The 19,588-nt window shown below is 33.6% G+C and overlaps 1 protein-coding gene and 1 pseudogene across 2 annotated transcripts in view; one reads left to right on the top strand and one right to left on the bottom strand.

The window, feature by feature from the left end:
• The window catches only part of LOC145291907 (solute carrier family 15 member 1-like), a 166,290-nt gene that overhangs the window by 45,492 nt on the left and 101,210 nt on the right, over positions 1-19,588 (bottom strand). For both annotated transcript variants that reach the window (XM_080137738.1, XM_080137739.1), the window contains 6 exons: positions 17,446-17,536; positions 16,405-16,482; positions 14,535-14,617; positions 10,835-10,924; positions 9,007-9,096; positions 4,261-4,305 (listed from right to left, as the gene is read on the bottom strand). In XM_080137738.1, coding sequence (XP_079993864.1) covers positions 4,261-4,305; positions 9,007-9,096; positions 10,835-10,924; positions 14,535-14,617; positions 16,405-16,482; positions 17,446-17,536 — 477 coding nt within the window. The remainder of the gene's footprint in view (positions 1-4,260; positions 4,306-9,006; positions 9,097-10,834; positions 10,925-14,534; positions 14,618-16,404; positions 16,483-17,445; positions 17,537-19,588) is intronic.
• On the top strand, positions 1,186-1,302 carry LOC145292455 (5S ribosomal RNA; annotated as a pseudogene).

Here is a 19,588-nt window from a genome sequence, read left to right as displayed (position 1 = left end):
TCTTGACAGACTATGGATACCCACTGTAAGAGTGCCTGCGCGTGAAATTTTTGTGGCAAGAGTTGCGCAATCTCCAACCACATCTCTTCTGAGCCAACATTATTGGATACCAATGGCAAGTGGAGGTTCAGGACAACTGGAAACAATGCTGAGATGAGCAGAAAGCACAGAGCGCCTAGAATTCCCAAATGGTCACCCATCTGGTAATAGCTAGGCTCAACGTTGCTTAATTATGGTGATCTTTTTTTTTTTTTTTTTTTTTTTTTTTTTATTCAATTTTCACCCCAAACAAGGCACAGTGCCACTTTGAAGCAGGGGGCTACTATCAGGGACTTAATTAGCGGGGTCATTATGAAGGGAGAGGAGTAGAAAGATGTTTGTTAACATTACACTTGAACTTCTGCATATCATTGCAGTTGGAAAAGCAGAATCCCGGAAGGGAGTTCCAAAGACCCGCAGTTCTGGGGAAGAAACTATTGGAGTAAAAGACTTTCTTGCACCTAGGGATCTCTACTGTAAAGGGATGAGACTTGGTAGCTTGTCGGGTTTGTCGCGGGTAGTTACGTCGAGGAGGTACAAGTGTTTGCAGTTCGTCAGAGCATTCACCATTAAAGTATTTGTAGAACAGGCAGAGGGATGCAACATCTCATCGATGGGACAGAAGCTGAAGCCTAGATGACAGTTCAGGACCTATCAGGTTGGCGACTGTCTTTTGAACCCTGTCCAGGAGCGAGAGACAAGCAGCAGATGCACCAGCCCAGATGTGACAACAGTACTCCATACATGGGCGAATGGTTGCCTTATAGAGGTATAGGATACTGTCAGGCGTAAGTAATTTTCTAGCACGGTAGAGGGAGCCAACCTTCCTTGCAGCAGCCTTGGCAATGCTCTCAATGTATCTATTCCAGTTCATATTCCCTGTAAACGTTAGGCCGAGGAGTTTAAAAGAAGTACTTTCAGGTAATGTGTTCTTGGCCATTGCTATTGGTGGTAGAGAAGGTTTCTTGTAGTTATTGAAGGAAACAAGCTTAGTCTTAGCAGCATTGAATGTGACCAACCATTTTTGTCCCCATTCTACTACGGATTGGAGGTCATCCTCTAGTGTTTCTGCCATTTCCTTGGATCTGATGAGAATTGGTGTGTCAATGTGATTATGCCATACATATGGCATAATCACGTTGACGTACATATAGCATAATCACATTGACACACCGGTTCTCGTCAGATCACCAAAGTTAAGCAATGTTGAGCCTGGCTAGTACCAGATGGGTGACCATTTAGGAATTCTAGGCGCTGTATGTGCTCTCCCCCTCATCTCGGCATTGTTTCCAGTCATCCTGAACATCCACTTGCCACTGGTATCCAACAATGTCGACTCAGGAGAGATGTGGTTGGAGATTGCGCAACTCTATCCATAGTCTGTCAATACTGAAGGAAGCCTTTAAAATCTTAGTCTGTCGGTCAATTTCATTTTTTATCAGAAACTACTGGGCCGATTAGACTAAAATTTTGTATGACTCTTTGCTATAAAGTGTAGCAAACTAAGTATTATGGTATCTGTGGAACGTAGTACAGCCTTCCTAATATTTCCAAATAATCTTCATGTAACATAGCCGTTACATTTAAACTCTTGACCAGATGTTGTATCTCACAAAGAAACAAGGGAAAGTAATTTGACACAAATTTTTTTCAGCTGCAAGTTGGACGTAAAGGACTATTATTTAGGATCATGCATTTATTATTGGTTCACATCAAGCCATCTGACATGTATTTCCCAAGCCAACAACACCATGGTAGCATCTTTGCTTTTCCCTTCCTTGGGTCGATTAACAGTTTTTTTTTTAGTCTGCAGGTATAACTAGCTATTATGCATGTAATTCGTTTAACAGTTCACAGCCACTCAAAAATCTGGTATAAGTTTGGAGGATTAGAACATCTTGCATCTTGTTTTAAAAGTTCTTATCATGCTCCTACACGGTTTAAAAATCCTCTCTCATTTCCACAGATGCTTAAAAGTCTCTCTGCCAGATGCTTTTTTTCCTTTCAACCTTTTCTTTTCTTTCCTCTGCTGTGATGTTATCTCAGGCCACAGCTTGGTCATTTGCATATGTGAGATGCTGCTACTGATATATACATGTCAGTGGCTACATTACAATCTGTTTGATGCACAGTTAAGAATTAATAGGGATTAGTATTTAAGTTTCACTTTTTCCCGGAAACTTCTGAGTTAATCTGGCTGAAATTTTATATGAATCTTTATGATAAGGCACCGCAAACTAAGTACGAGGGGCGTTCTAAAAGTAATGCCCCCTATTTTTTATTCTGCCTGAACGGATCAGAGAAGATTGTAAATTACATTGTTATGATGATTGAACTTATGTATTGATAACCTGAAAGTTTTATCTCTGTTGTAGATATTGACAGTATGAGATTCTAAGAAAGTAACCCCATCATGGACATGTGCCAGAAGCAGAGAGGTGTCATTGAATTCCTGGTAAAACTGCATTGAGAATAGTGGTGATTATGTAGAAAAATAAATTCTGGAGCACAAAAAGTTGCTTGCTCGTTTTTAAGACACCACTTCTGTCTTTGTAGCTTTTCAACTTTCGAGTTAAAAATAAATAGGAGGCTTTACTTTTGGAACCACCCTTGTATTATGGTATTCGTTTGATGCACAGTTAGAAACTAATTGGGATTAACAAGAATTAGAATTTAATGCAAAAATGATCAAAAATTTAACCATATTCAACCATCAATTTGGCATAAAACACTCATTCTAATTCAACAGGCTATAACTTTTGTTTTTAATGGGCTAAAAAGTCTAGTATTATATATAATTTATCAACAACATGAAACTGGCCCAAGAAAACTAGAGAAAGAGTCTAATACTGTAATCAATAGATTATTTGTATGTGAGAGAAAGATTAACTCATATTGTGCCTATAAATCTACCCTCAATGGGGTTAAGTGGATTAAATTAGCAACCTTTGTGTCTAGTCTACTTAAAGTGCAGCCAGGAAAGAGGGAAAATTCTTTTTCCTCCAAAGTAATATGATTTAGCTAACTTGTTTTACTGAGGTCACTTGTTGACCTCTTGGTGTCATTCAAACTTACAGCCTTGGTTACTGTAACATCTGATGCTACATGTTATTGGTTCAATACCAACTCAAAAATGAGGAGAGGACGAAGTGAAATCTTTAACAGATTTATTTAACAACTTACAGATTAAATGGTAAGATAGAAGCTGTTAGATGCATGATGATTAAAGTCTGTGATACAAGACACATTTTGTTTGGCTTTTAAACTGTTATGGTGGATCTATTTTTACCAAAGGTAAATAACTCTTCTTCAGTTCAAGGGAAATAACTAGTATTTTTAGGTTGTACGTAACAGTTCCTATTTACAATGCCTCCCCACGGGACAGAGTTAGACACCAGAGTCGTTTTTGAATGTGGAGAAAAGGAACAAAAAATAAAAATTGTTTCAGTCGTGAAGGATTTCTCCTCCACTAACAGAGAACAAGAAATTGAAGTGTAGCATCTGAAGAACAGATACTACACTTTGATCTTGATCCTAAGGCCACGAAAAATGTACGTAACAGTTATGCAATACTTAAGAATAATTAGATGATGAAAACGGTGTATGGAACGGAGAAAATCTAATTAAAAGGACAGCTCATCAAGAATTTGTTGACATTGGATATGAAAATGTTAATTTTGTAATCAGCAAGGAAGCAGCTCCTAGGTAATGTATTCCAAAGATGAGAAATATTTAGAAAGAAACTGTCCATGGAAATTTTGCTTGGTTTTTGGTAAAAGATCAGTTTTACTTTGACTGCTTTATGGTGGATGTGGATCAGAGATTAGTGCTAAGTCGAGCATCTATCATGGATATAACAGAATAAAAGCTATTAAGATTTCTTCTGTAAGACAAGGGCTGCAGGAAAAAGATCTTTAACTTTCTGTAAAATTCCAATCATCTTTTTAATAAAAGTATTTATGTACCTAAGTTTGACTCTTTAATAATCACAGATGAAAATTTAATTTTTATGAAATAAGGAGAGGCTTAATCTTAATATCTTAATTGCTTGACTGACTTTTGTTGAAGGAAAATAATTTTTTTCTTTTTAATATCAATTAGTTTTATTTCGACGATTTCAAATAGTAAAGAATTAAACTGCAAAATTACAATGAGTGGCAAATCCAGTTTATTATATAATATATAGTGAAATGAGAATTATTGTTTGCCAATTTTACTTACCAAACTACCGTTCATTAATTCTGCTTGAAGTGTCCATCTTGATCCCTTCAAATGTAGGAAAAAAAAAATGGATGAAAGAATAAAAATGAAAAGAAGCAACAAAACAATTGTATTTTTAATAAAAGTAAACAGATTTATATTGCAAAATTGATTTGGCTGGTTGGAAAGAGTCACATTTGTTTTGGACCATGTACAACCACCTTTCTGTTTTATTTATTTATCACTATAATTTTTTCTCAAGTTTCAATCACTAAAAACAACATTATATATATATATATATAACTTCATTTACTCACATAAAATTAATATACGAAAGTATAAATTTATGCATAGAATTTAAGTATTTACTTTAAAAGTGCTCAATACGTAGGTAGAGCTAGTTAGTAATTTATAAAATATATATGGCGATTAAGCTACACTGAATATTCCGTATTTCATCCACTTTAGGATTCTTCAGGCTTATGCGCCTGAAGCCTGAAGAATCCTAAAGTGGATGAAACGTGGAATATTCAGTGTAGCTTAATCGACACACACACACACACACACACACACACACACACACACACACACACACACAGAGTCTTGGAAGTTCTTCAACCATTAAAACGATAAAAAAAATTTAGTCTTTCATTAGAAAACTCCTTTGCTTGTGAGTCCATCTTTTACAACCATTATATTAGTTTGTTATAAGAATTTAAACTAACCTATTATTATAGAGATCATCAGTTGTTTATTATAAAAGACTGTTTCAGGAATTTATATATCTATATATACACACACACACTTAAGGAATATACTAGGAGAGATGTTCTCTAGCCTTCATTAAAGCAGGCACCTAAAAGGAAAACTCCAAAGTGACTATTGGTTATTGCACTTGATTCAGAGTTAGTGATATTCAGAGGATGGTTGTTGTGTCACACAAGCTTTGATCACTATAATTCAGCTACTGTACTGGTACTTTTGTAGTATGTGATCTTCATGCAGATACCAATTTTGTGTACATCTTGCTGCATTGTAAACCTCTTGAAACCTACAGCAATGAGGATGTGATAATTACAGCAAGCATGCCAAGCTTGCAATTTCATAATCATATGATGCATCAGCTTGGTGCATCATTAACAAGTGAAAATGCAACAGAATCAATTGCAGATGTTTGGTGGCTTAAAATTATAGCATCTCATCAGAAGACATCATTTGCCACATCTGTAGTATGATCTGTGAAAGTCTAGCAGGCACAAAAAGCTGTATTTGCATTTCTCACCATGTGGTTTTACACTAACATTTTCATTTTTCATCTTCATGTCTTATGCTGTCACTAGACATTTCATGAATGACGCATCCTGTCTGTTACCATTTCGCTTGTACTGCTCAATAGCTTTAGATCATAATCAACTTATATCGTCCATGTTTTAAGTGGTCTATATGATGGTCTTAGGCTATCAACATCGATATAGGACAAATATTGCAGCGTTTCAGATAACCAAATGCGAGTGATGTTGCTCTAGAAGACGTTATGCAAATCAATTTCTCTCCTAACTCTTACAGCGAGATCTGTAATTTTCATCCATCTGATATGTTGTAAGCAGGAACGTATCATTTTGAAGTTTGTTCTCTATCATGTTTTGCAGCCATATAAAAGTACACATTGGACATATGATGGAAACACTTGTAAAATTGCTTACAGCTGCTTGAAAACCCTCTATGCAGTGGATATATAAAGTCTTATAGTTCTTATTCATTTTCCTTCTCATGAGAGCAGAGTTAGAACAAGGTCAATTTCTAATGTGGGGAAAATCCAATTCACCTAAAAAGAGCACTCTAGATTTGGGCATAAATAAAAATTGCTTCAGTCAAGAAAATCTCTCCTTCATTGACTGAAGACAGAAAATATGAAGTGTAGTATCAGAACAGATACTACATTTTGCTCTTTAAGCAAATATACTCTTAGTGACTTCCAAAGATAATACTAACCCATCTGATCAAGTCTAAGGTTTTGTTTTTTTTTTTACAAAATACTATTTTTCACAAACTTTCATCAAATATATACTTACAAAATCAACTAATTTTAATAATATGAAAAAGTATTGCAGAAGAAAATATTTTTTTGGTTGGTAATTATTTCTAATATTGTAATAGATGTAATATTATGGAGAGGAGAAAGTAGATCTTGTATTTACATTTGGTAGCTTCATAATTCTCATCCCTCTCCCTCATTTTGTTCTTTAATGCTCACATTCCATGAGTAATGTTTCTGACAAAGAGGAAAGATTTGCTGTTTTTTAGGTTGACGGTCGTTTTGAGTAGGTGGTATGTGGAGATTCAACTTTTAATCTATCTCATTATGTAATGAGGTGCATGTATATAAATAGCGTCTATTTAATGGATGTTTCTTTAACATTATGCTATATACAATGTGCCATCTAGTGGTTAAAATGTTTTATTGTTGTATGCATATATAAAATGTTCATTGTGTGTGCTGTCGCTTTGCTACAAATACACGTAGTTAACAAATGTGACACAAACTTTTATAGACAGCTTTCTTACAATCAAACAATAACAATGTCTGCTTGTCTTACATCAAAAGAACCACATATGTTCTTATTTGTCCAAACCTAAAAAGAACACCATACCAACAAGTTATATTTTACACAGGTTTTATTTGTCTTACAGATTCCCTTGTCGGAGTTTGGCATGCAGAGTCTCTTTCTACATTTTCCTTGGTTCTTCTCTTCAGCTTTCAAGAGGGTTGTCCACACATCCAGTTGCAAATGCATTTCTTGCCAACTCTCTAGCTTGATCTCTGCTGATTAACAATTATGTCATCACTACACGTAGCCTAAAGATCTTTGCTGGGTTTTGTCGCATATTTTTGTTTCTATTATTATCTTAAATTCCATAACTACTCTGAAGATTCCTAAATCGATGTATTTTATTTCTTAGTTAAATTCCTGAGTAAGCATTCCAAACTGTAAATCCACATTTTCCAAAATCTAATTATTGTATTTGTCTAATAATAATCAAACAGGTTACTTGAATTGCCCTGGCGTGCTAATATAACACTACAATTGATCATTATTATTGAATAATTTTCTTTTATTTTGGTTTGGTTATTTTGTTTTACAGTATATCAACCCTTTTTGGGTTATTTAATGCTGAATCCAGTAATTTGAAAATGTTTTTTATGCTTCAGGTTCTTTATTCAAACATTTATTTATGATGTTTGGTTTGGTTGTTTTGTTTTATAGCATATCGACCCTTTCAGGTTATTTAATACTGAATTCAGTAATTTTGATAAAAGTTTTTATGTTTCAAGTTATTTATATTTTCAAAATTTATTCACGATGTTTGGTTTGACTGTTTCGTAAATAAATTTTTGTTTACTGTGCAGAACATGATTGAGTTTTGCAAAAGGAGAAAAAAAAAATAATGCCATCTGGTATATTTTAGGTCAGGAAGCCAGTATATTCAGACAGCCTGATTTGGTAACATCAGTGATTTTCGTTTAGTCTTAATAATTTAGCAGTAGATGATCATTATTATAATCTTTTTATTCAGTTTCACATCCATTTTACATGCTGACATGGATGGTTTTTAGAAATTGACTTCCAAACTAATCTATGTCTCACCAGGTCTTTATTTATCCATCATTCAAGTCTCGGTTCTTATCACTTCTTATGTTTTTCTTGGCCTTCTCCTGTAAATTGAACCTTCTATCACAACTGTTTTACATCAAACCCAAGAACTCTCATCCATTCTTTCAACATGGCTATACCATCAAAGTCTCCTGCTCTGCACATAGCTCACTACACTATGTGAATTTAATCTTCCGCATAGATATGAAAAAGTATTGCAGATATAGAAAATATCAATGTTATTTTCTTGGTGGATAAATTACACTATTGTAGGAATGATCACCAAATGTAATTACTTGACTTCACTTGTGACAGCATTTATCCTGGGTGAGTTGAACCACCTCCTTCCAATGACTGCATGAAGTACCAAATGAAGGCCAACCAAACGTGGCAGTCCCGCCATCATTCGAGATTCCTTCATTTTTAATTTAATTACACAGTGAAAGGATTGATTTGTATATATTTGTTTCTGAATAAAAACTCATTTTTAAGGGAAACAAAAAAGTCCCATTTTTGATGCACTATTTTCTCTTTGTGCAAATAGACAGATTTACAACTAAGTAATTGGGCAAACGGCCAATCAAATTTACTGTAAAAATACAACAATGAAATGAAATCTAGAGATGCACAACGCCCCTTTTCATAAAGATTGACTTTGAGTTGTTTTTTAATTTTTTTCAGCACTGACAAAGGTATTTTCTACCTTCAATGCCATTTCATCTATGAATTGGATATTCTATTCAATTTTTTTAATGAAAATCGTTCCAGACGAGGCATGAGGCCACTTGATTGAAAGAGTTAAAATAAATAAATAAATACTACTTCAATGTCAAAAACCAGCCAACGATAAGTATGAGATGGATAGATTCCAATTCAGATAACAGCAATTCTTCCCCCTTTGTCAGAAACAGTGTTCACTGAATGTGAGGACTAAAGCACTAAAAGAAGGGAGAGTTACAAGGCTGCCGAAAGTAAAGCAATCATCTACTTTATTTGTTTTCAATATGGAGTCAGATGGACATTCTATCACAAACAAATTTTAATTATGATGAAGATAGATACCTGATCAAGGTTATCTTAACAGTCATTAATTATAAAAGAAAATAATTGTTACCTGCTGATCAAATAATGCCCAGAACAAGGGCAAAGGTAAAAACATCACAAGGACACGTAATAACGATTTCACTTCCTCCACAAATACAGGCTGCAATGGGGGGAAAAAAAGAGCAAGAAATATATTAAAAAATTCTAAACAAATAACAGATGGTTGGAGTGAGTGCTAGTGGGAGGTAATAGTTTACAGTGAATAATGCTTTATACAATGGGAGGTTTGAGATATGACTGGTCAAATAGATCACATGATTGTTAGAGATAGGGTATTTTGTTTTAATGGCCAGTTAAACTAAGACAGTCAGCCATAAACAAAACTTGTGGTCATGTATGAAACTCCTCCTTATAATCATCTAGAAATCAAAATGGACAATGTAAAATCCAAAGTACGTATGACTAGTGATTGTGTAACTGAGTTAATAAATTAATATCAAAAACTAGTGCGGCTTTGTGGAACTTCCATGGTACTATCTACATCAATCTGCACAATTGACAGTTAATCAATATAATATTCTGCTTGCTTCTTCCTTAGTTCATATGTTATGATTTGAAAAAAAGTCAAATGCAATATTTGAAGATCAAACTACAACAAACGGCCAAATTCACAAAATTTGGCTTAAAAAGGGCAATCTGGCAACCCTGGACAATAATATGAGAGTGACCTCTATTTGATGTAGTCTCGTTTTAAAATATCATAATAGTATATGATCATTGTTGTAATGGTGTGAGAAAGGAACTCATAGTAATTTTGTTGTGCAATGGTTCTTTACTAAAAGAAGCTAGCAAAATTTTATGTAGGAAAAAAAAGAACATTTGAAAGAAACAGGGCAAAAATAAAGAACATTGTCTGCCAAAAGGGGCTAGACTGAAGGAGTAAATTAAAGACTGTTTCTTATAATGTGATTTTATTATTTGTATTGAACTATGTAGAATAGTATTACTTTCTGAATATTTATTAGTACTTATTAATTTATCTAATTTGGTCCAGTTTTTTATTTAAAATACAATGGATACTATTTTTATAGAAATTATCATAAACTCATTTGATGTGTGTTATTGATTTTTCTGTCCAAAAAAACTAATATTTTTGCACTATCCAGAAAAATACCAGCTTTTATCAAACCATTTAAATAGATTTCTCATTCCATAGAATTTTCACAGGTTCTGCTAGTCATAATATTTTTTTAAAATAAATGTTTTTCAGGGTTAATACTATTAAGAAAAAAATCTTTCTTCCATAAAAATAATTATCAGCTAAATAGTCCTTAAATAAATAAAATTAATGTTTCTTCTTCATTTATTTAAAATAATAGCAATTTAATTCTTTTAAAAAAAGAAAAATTATTCAGTATTACTTGTTTTGATTGGACTATTATTCTTATCTTGAGTGTTATTTGTGCAACGTTTTGGTCGGTGTAGCCTCCAACCTTCGTCAGGCATGTTGGAAAAGAAGGAGAAAAGTTACTGGAGAAAAGTTTCTTTTCTAAGATACCTGACAAAGGTTGGAGGCTACACTGACCGAAACATTGCACAAATAACACTCAAGATGAGAACAATAGTTTGATCAAAACAAGTAATACAAACAATCAGCCCTCATCTAAAAATTCTGGAACTGTAAAAATTATTCTGCTTGGTGAAAAAAACAGTTAAATTTACACATGTACACATTTATTCAAAGAGGAGGGTAGGTGAACAGAACTTGTAATGTCGTACATAATATAATAAAGAAGAAAAAACAGATAAATACAAAGGAAGGAATACATTAAACTCCTAAATACAATAAGAAAAGAACATATAAGTCAAATTATTAGATAGTAAAACTAATTACTTACATCATATTTATCCAATGCTAAATTTAACCAATGTGAATAAGCCCGCTGGTCTTTGTTATGCCGTTGCACCCATGACTGTTTCAGCGAATACTGCCAAAGAATAAAACAATATACAAAACTGGCTTAAATTTGGAAATGTATGAAACTTTCTTTGCATCTGTTGTCATTGCCTGCAAGCAGTTCCTTTAAGATTTTGTTTTTAGTTACTTTTTAAATTTTTAATGTGAAATATTTTCTTTCCTTTAACAAATAACTGTATAAATATTCTTTCAAACGTATACATTTAGTCACATAAAACCTTTAAGTCATTTTATGAAAAATTTGGAAAACATATGCACGCATTTGGATAATATAGACTACTAATTAATTTGATGCAATTCTGAATTTTTAAAATGAGATGTTGAATGTTTGTATTATTTTGATTAATCGGACAATTATTTTCATCTTGTGTGTTATTGGTACAACATTTCGGTCGCTGCACCCCGCGACCTTCTTCAGGCGTTGAATACATGCTTCCTTTTCTCTATAAGAGAGGTTAGTTCTGCATTGCAAGAATTTGAACCGTGGTTTGAGGGTGGGTCTGTAGATCAAAAGAAAGTTCAATCTTCAGGGGTTACGAAGATATTTTTTAAAGGCTTATCTATGACTCAATTTTTCGGGTTAACTACGCTAATTATTAATATTAGTGAAAAGAATGTTTTACAAACAGGATCGATACCCATGCGTATTTTTGTTTTGTTAAAAAAAAACAAAGCAAGGGAGATAACTCCATGGAAAGAAGGTTTTTTTTTATGAAGTTATTTCCCTTGAGCTGGGCATATGTTTTGATGACCGGCACTGATTACAGCTTTGTGACATCTGTATACCGAAAGCCAACCTTTACAGGACAATACCTTAATATTAACTCACACCAACCACGGGCGGTGAAGAAAGGTATAGTTCAATGCCTACAACATCAGACGAGGATAATATGTAATAACAAGACTATAATGGACCTGAGGTAATCTCGTCAGCATCAGACAAAGCCAAACTCTTTGCCAAGAACTTTGCAGCTAATTCTACTCTTTGCGACCAAAGCCGCCAAACCCCAATATTTCCTCCTGTATCAGAAAACACACTATGCGATATACAAATGTGTATTCGTGGTGTTGCCAAGCTAATCAAAAACCTTGATTCTAGTAAAGCAACTGGCCCTGACGGTATTCCAATTATAGTACTCAAAAAACTTCAACCAGAACTAGCGCTCATACTTACAAAGCTGTTTAAACGTTGTCTTAAGGAGAATTGCTTCCATCACCCTGGAAAATCTCATCAGTATGCCCTGTATTTAAGAATTCAGGTGATTGGTCATCTCCCTCTCAGTACAGGCCAATAACTCTCCTGTGCGTCATGAGTAAGTTGCTGGAATCTGTGTTAAATAGAGAAGTAATCAACCATCCCAGCAAAAATAACCTTCTTAGTGACACACAATATGGTTTCCGTTCTGCTAGATCTACAGTAGATGTGCTTACAGTTATATCTCATAGGATTAGCGAATCTCTCGACGGAGGCAACCTTTCTAGGGCAATTGCTTCCGACATATCAAAGACCTTTGATAGGGTATGGCATAAAGGTTTACTTCACAAGATCTCCAGCTATGGTATAGCTTGAAATGTCTTCTCAATTATTAAATCATTTCTCTCTGATAGGTTCATAAGAGTAGTAGTTGATGGGCAAAAATCAGAAGCTCACAGTATAAATGCTGGCGTCCCTCAGGGGTCCATCCTGGGCCCAACTCTTTTCCTGATCTACATTAATGATCTTCCTAATCACATCCTTACATCATTCATAGACATTTTTGCTGATGACACTACCATCTATGGTAGCACATCTAAGACAGTAAATGACCAAGTTCTCTCCGATTCTTTCTCCTCTGATCTTAATCACGTTGTACAATGGGGAAAGGAGTGGCTGGTTACTTTTAATGCATCTAAAACCAAGCTTCTATCTTTACATCATCAACATTCTGATCCCCATCTGGCATCAATTAAAATGAACGCCTCTCGTCTTGGGGACTCCTCAAGTTTTGACAGGCTTCTGGGCTGTACCTTTACTCTTGACCTTAAGTGGAATACATACATCAAATCTGTTGCCAAGGCCGCTGGAAAAATGGTGGGATCCTTCTATCGATCCAGTAGATATCTCACTACTGATGCAATTCTCTATCTATATAAGAGCCAGGTACGTCCAAGGATGGACTACTGTTGCCATATCTGGGCAGGAGCTGCTAGAAAGAACCTGTCCTGCCTTGATAGGGTTCAAAATAGACTTTGTGGCCTCATGGGAGATGTCCTTTTCTCTTTGTTAGAACCTCTATCTCACAGAAGATGTTGCGAGTTTGTCTCTGCTTTATTCTTATTTTCATGGAAAGTGTTCGACTGAGCTTCAATCTATGGTCCCCCTTTGCCAAACTTTCACAAGAAACACTCGTCTAGCTGAAAACACTATCAATAATTCCCCTCACTCTTTATCTGTGCTTAAACCTAAATGTAAATTCCATGAACAAAGCTTCTTTCTTAGAACTGCATGTCTGTAGAATTGTCTTCCATTTTCCTGCTTTCCAGCTGTCTATAATATAGTTGTCTTCAAGTCCAACGAAAACAAGTTTCTGATGAGCCGTTCCACTTAAGTTAACAAATCGACCAAACTTCCATTACTATCGATTACTATATTACCCTTTTGACTACTGTTCACTCTTTAACCCTTATCCTTGAGTGGCCTTTCGGCCTTGATAAGTGGTGACGCCTATGTAAAAAAAAAAAAAGAAGCATATCATGAGAAGATAGCCAGTCTAAGATTTCCAAGGTTATTTTAAAATTTTTAACCTCAAACATTTTCTTTCCAATAACAAACGTAACTTTTTAAAAAATATTTTTCTAAAAAGCAATAATAACGAAGTCGATCCATACAAAAATATATTAAGTTTTGTTGACAACAAAAATCAAACTTGAAATAATAACCAAATAAGTCACAAGTAAGAAAAGAGTTAGTTAAGACCTTATGCAAACTCTGAAAAACAAGATAAGCAGCTTGATATTAAAAGTTTGCTAGTGTTTTTGAGTAAAGTTTCCAGATTTCATATGAAACATGGCAAAGACAAACGGTGACAAGAAGCGAATAAAAAGACATTATATAAACACGTGCACATGTATGTATAAAAACTTATTTTATTTGGTTTATTCATTGCTTATTAATAAAAATATTATAAGAGTCATGTGTATGTCTAAATCATTGTGTGTGTTCAATACAGAGATATTTATATAAACATGCAAGTTATTACAAAAGTGGTCTGTTTTGAAGTTCATGTTGCACTTGGCTTTGCCAATTTGGTTTGTGACAATGATTCTTAAGCAGATATCTCTGAATATTGGCAATTTTTCCCCAATAAGTTTTCCTGTTTCTGAAGGGCATTTTTAAGATAAGTATTAAATCTAGTAAACCCTTATCCCCGAGTGGCTCTTGGGCCTTGATAAGTGGTGAACTCCATGTAAAAAAAAAAAAAAAAAAAATCACTTTCCTAAAGTCTGAGTCTATTTTATAAATGAATGTGTTCATCTGCTGACATTATTATGGCTATTTGAATGGGATTTTTGTATTTAATCGTGACAGTTGTTCAACACAGACTGACACACAAGAAATTAATATGAAATAAAATACTCACAAAAATACAGCCACAAACTTTAGCAAACAAATTACCAGTTGGTGGATTTTTCTTATACTGGTTTCGTCCAGCAAAAAAAATTGCTGAAAATTAAAGAAATTGGCATTTTAATATATATATATATATATATATATATATATATATATATATATATATATAGGTTAATTATTTATCTGAAATATGAGTATGTTTCAAGTAAATAATTTGTATATACCAATCGTAATGGATTAAAAAATATTTCTTATAAATAAAGTTTTTTTTATAAGGAAAAAAAAAATTTTAATGCATAAATTTTGTAAATTTGTACACTGTGCCTTGTTTGGGATGAAAATGGGGGGGGAAAAAAAAGAATAGAAAACGAGGATCATCAACTGTTTACTATGTAGCAGTAACAAATTAGTCTGTAACTATTTATTTACCCGGATAGTTGTTATGCTAAAATGCTTTGGATCATGTGTGATCAATCTTGAGCAAACTTTTAAAGTTTTGCTGACAATAACAAAAACATTAATACACTTCTATTTTTTAAAAACTCTTTTTCAACCTTAACAAGGTATTGCAACTTGAATGTAAAGGCCTACTATTTGGGATCATATCTCCAGCAGACTATGCGAAGAGATGAGCGAGATGTTCCTTCGCATTACATTTAAACATCTGCATGTTAGTACAATCAGGGAAGCAAGAAACAGGAAAGTAGTCTAGCAGTCTGAGGGTTGAAACTATTAGAGTAGAAGGCTTTCTAGCATCTAGGGACCTCAGTGAAGGGGTGGGACTTTGCTACTTGTTGGGTTAGTTGGGAATATGTATGTCGAGGAGGTACAAGTTCTATGAGTTCATCAGAATACATTTCATTAAAGTACTTGTAAAACAGGCACAAGAATTTAACATTGCAGCGATGGAACAAAATTAGAGTTTGATTGATAGTATGGGACATATTAGATTGGAGACTCTTTTCTGGATCTTGTCTAAGAAAGAGAAACTAGTAGTAGATGCACCAGACCAGATGTAGCAACAATACTCCATGCATGGGCAAATGGTTGCATTATAGAGATACAGGATACTCTCAGGTGTGAGTAATTTTCTAACACAGTAGAGAAAACCCACCTTCTTTGCAGCAGCCTTGGCAATGTCTTCAATGTATTTGTTTCAATTCATATAGCCTATGAATTGGGGAGCTTGCACAATGAGCTCTCAGACAAGGTGTTATTTGTCATGGTAGTTGGTGGTTGAGAAGGTTTCATGTAATTGTTAAAGAAAAGAAGTTTAGTCTTAGCAGCATTGAATGTTACAGTCTATCTATGACTACTTTCAGGCTTGTCTGTCAGCTGTCTAAAGACACAGTTACATCAAAGTATCATCCAAATGGTGCAAAGAGAAACTACTATCATACATATCTCATGCACATAATTTCTCACAGAGAAAACTAACTTTCGCCTCCTTCAAAAAAAGGATAATTTATGCTATGAACATTTATGCAACATGAATTTTCAAATATTTGTTAATATGTATTTAAATAAATGTCTTTGTTTTAAGTTTTATTTCTTTCCCATCAATATTTAATTATTGGACAGGTTTTGTAATAAAAAAAAAATCATTTTTTTTAGTGTAAATCGTTCAAGATAAGGAATGAAACCACCTGACGTAAGGAACTAAAATAATAATTTTAAAATAATTATTTCAAGGTCAAAAACTAGCTAATGATAAGTATTGAATGATTAAATTCTGGCCCAGAAAACAGCAATTCTTCCCCCTTTATCAGAAACATGGCTAAAGGACAAAATATATGAACCAAGAGCTATGAAGCTGCTAAAAGTAAACTTAAAGCCCATTTTTTACTCTATTGGTTTCAAAAGACTTAAATTCTACTTACTTAATGACAAAAGCATAAGAATTGCTGGAATACCAAATGCCACGACATAACAGTCACTTCCAAAACATTGGACATCAGCTGCAAGTACAAAACAATCCAATTATCACTCATTGATAAAAAAACCCAAAGAATTTCAACAATAAAAAACAAAACGAGATGAGGATTAATAATTTGTATCAGGTCCTTGATCTTACTGAGGATCTGTGACAGCTTCCTTTTAGTCCTGGCTGACAGAACGAGAGCATGTTATCTGCATGGATGAAATAAAGGGTTCTGTTTGAAATTCCATGCAGATTTCTGAATTCGGCAGAAAGATTTTTGGGTTTGACAGAAAAATTCCTGGGTTAGATAAGACATGCCTGAAGAAGGTCGGAGGCTACATTGCCCAAAATGTTGTGAAAATGACACTCAATATAACAGTAGTGTGAAGAATCCAAATAATATGAACGAACACTTTATTTAATTCACAGGAGTAGCATGTTCTTACTTCGTCAGCCATGACTGAGTAGAAGTCTTAGTATTGTCCGCACTGATGATTGAGCATTCAACCCTAAGAAGAGTTTTACTTAAAACTGAATTTTACTTAAGTTCTATCCTCAGTGAAATGGGGGGGGGGCGACATTAATACAAAACAAAATGAATTGTATATTATTTTTCAGAAAGCTTCGCCATATGATTGAGAACAGAACTTTCTTCCAAGGAGCAGTTGTTCAGTTATATCAATATGTGTGGAATCACAGAATGTTAAACTTTTGTGATTACATAATTTTTAACAAATAAAACTAACCAAAATGTTTAGCAAATAAAAAGGCCCAAAATTTTTAATAATAATAAAAAAATAGTCCACTTTATTTTACAAATAATTTTTTTTGATAAAGGTTTTTAATTAATTTTGTTTAAAATGTTTTTTTTTGTAATATAATGCAACAGGTCTTTCTTATTGTGCCCATAATTGTATTATCTGACAGTTTTCTAAAACAGTCACAAACATTGGAAAGCATAATTACACTGCTTAGAAAAAGAATTTGTATTTTTGCTTACCTCGAAGAATTGGTGTAACCAGTGTTGATAATAAACTTCCACTGTTGATGGCAAAATAAAACACTGAAAAGAATCCCTGGATTTGTTTCTCCTTTTGAAAATAAATAAATAAATAAAATGATTAAACAGCAGTAATAATTGTTTATATATAAAACACATTATATATATATATATATATATATATATATATATATATATATATATATATATATATATATATTTAGAATTTTAATGTGAAATTATAGATATTTATTTCCATAATCAGATAACATTGGAGTCCATACAAATCAAGAAAGTCAGGGACTGGAAATCCTAGATCAGATTTAGCTCCATTAGACTTCTTCCTTTTCAAAACTCAAAGAAATCCTCAAAGAAACCAATTTTAACCTTTTTTGTACCAATGTTCCTTAAATGGAACATAGTTTTCAACATACTATAGAAATTGTAATTTTGCTTTAAATTCAATTTTTATAAGTTATTTCTATTAAAGTAGCTTCATTTTACTCCAGATTTATGGAAACTTTTATAAATTATTCTTATAGTTAAAATAAATGGAATTTAAAATAGAGCTATAATCACTGTTTTTCTGGATGAGAATTGGAAGGCCTGAAATAACCATAAAGCAACCTGAGAGAAGTTTTTGATCAAGAGGATATCCTTCAGCAGCAATCAAGGTTTGTATGTATGCTGTTAAAAATATAATACACCTAACAAAAAATTTGATATGAGAAAAATAAAAAAAATGTTCCATTTATAAAACATTGGGAGGTTACTGCTCCAAAGGTAGCTACATATATCTTGTATTGTATTACCTAATACTGTACGTTTTATAAGGTATGCACTAAATATTTAAAAAATTATAGATATAAATTTTATATTTCTGACAATATTCATCCTTTTTTTCATAGATGGATCCTCATAAATTTTATGGAAGAAAGACGACAAGAGTTTCTACACTTGCTGAAGCTCGTGAGGTAATTGAGCAATCATCAGATCCTGCAGCCATTGTTGTGCTACCTTCTACTGCAGGAGATGCAGCAGATCAAGAAAGTGATATCGAGGAAATTCCCGAAGACCCGGAAGTTGAGTATGAGCCGGCTGGAGAAATTGAAATAGAAGAAAATACGGAAAGCGAGTCTGATCACGAAATCCTGCCACTTCAAAAAAAAAAAAAGGAAACAGAATAGTAACATTGTTTGGAAGAAGAGTGCTATATTTAGCAAGCCAATGCAAGTTGGAAATGCCGTTATAGATCAGAAGCTTGAAAAACTTGAAGGAATGACACCTTATGAAATTTGGAAGCTAATATTTTCTACCGAAATGTTGCAACATATAGTTTTTCAAACTAACCTGTATGCTAAAAGGGATAAAAACGTTGAAAAATTCATAATATTAGAACATGAAATGGAACAATTTTTAGGGATCATCTTGTTATCAGGATATCATCTTGTACCACAAGAGAAGCTGTATTGGTCAACCCAGCCTGATTTTCGTGTAGAAATTGTTGCTAAAACTATGAGTAGAAACAGGTATCTTGAAATAAAAAAGTACTCACACTTTGCTGATAATCTGAAGCTTACTGCAGGTAATAAAATGAGTAAAATTTCACCATTATATGATATGATAAATGAAAATCTTGTGCAATTTGGTGTTTTTCACAAACTGCTCAGTATAGATGAGTCAATGGTTCCATATTATGGACGTCAGTGCTAAAATGTTCATCAGAGGGAAGCCAATACGTTTCGAATATAAAATCTGGTGTATTTGCGGCAATGATGGCTTTCCTTATCATATGAAAGTCTACCAGGGAAAGGAGGATAACCCTGAAAACTTGCCCCTTGGTACTAGGGTAATCAACGGCATGGTAGATGTTATAATGTCGAATACGGATATTACTTGCCACGAATTGTACTTTGATAACTTTTTTACAAGCTACAACCTACTGTCTGAACTAGGTGATAAAAGTGTTAGAGCAACTGGAACAGTAAGAGAAACAAGAACATCTAATGCAACGAAAAAGCTCATCTGCAGCAAAATTCTCAAGAAAAAGGAAAGGGGAGCTTTTGATTATTGTTCTGATGGAAAAGTTTATGTTGCAAAATGGCATGACAACTCAATTGTAACAATCGCAAGCAATTGGGAA

Source organism: Euprymna scolopes, chromosome 13, assembly GCF_053919585.1.
Source record: "Euprymna scolopes isolate OS-2025 chromosome 13, ASM5391958v1, whole genome shotgun sequence".
NCBI classification, from domain to species: domain Eukaryota; kingdom Metazoa; phylum Mollusca; class Cephalopoda; order Sepiida; family Sepiolidae; genus Euprymna; species Euprymna scolopes.
This window is presented reverse-complemented; position numbering and strand designations above follow the sequence as displayed.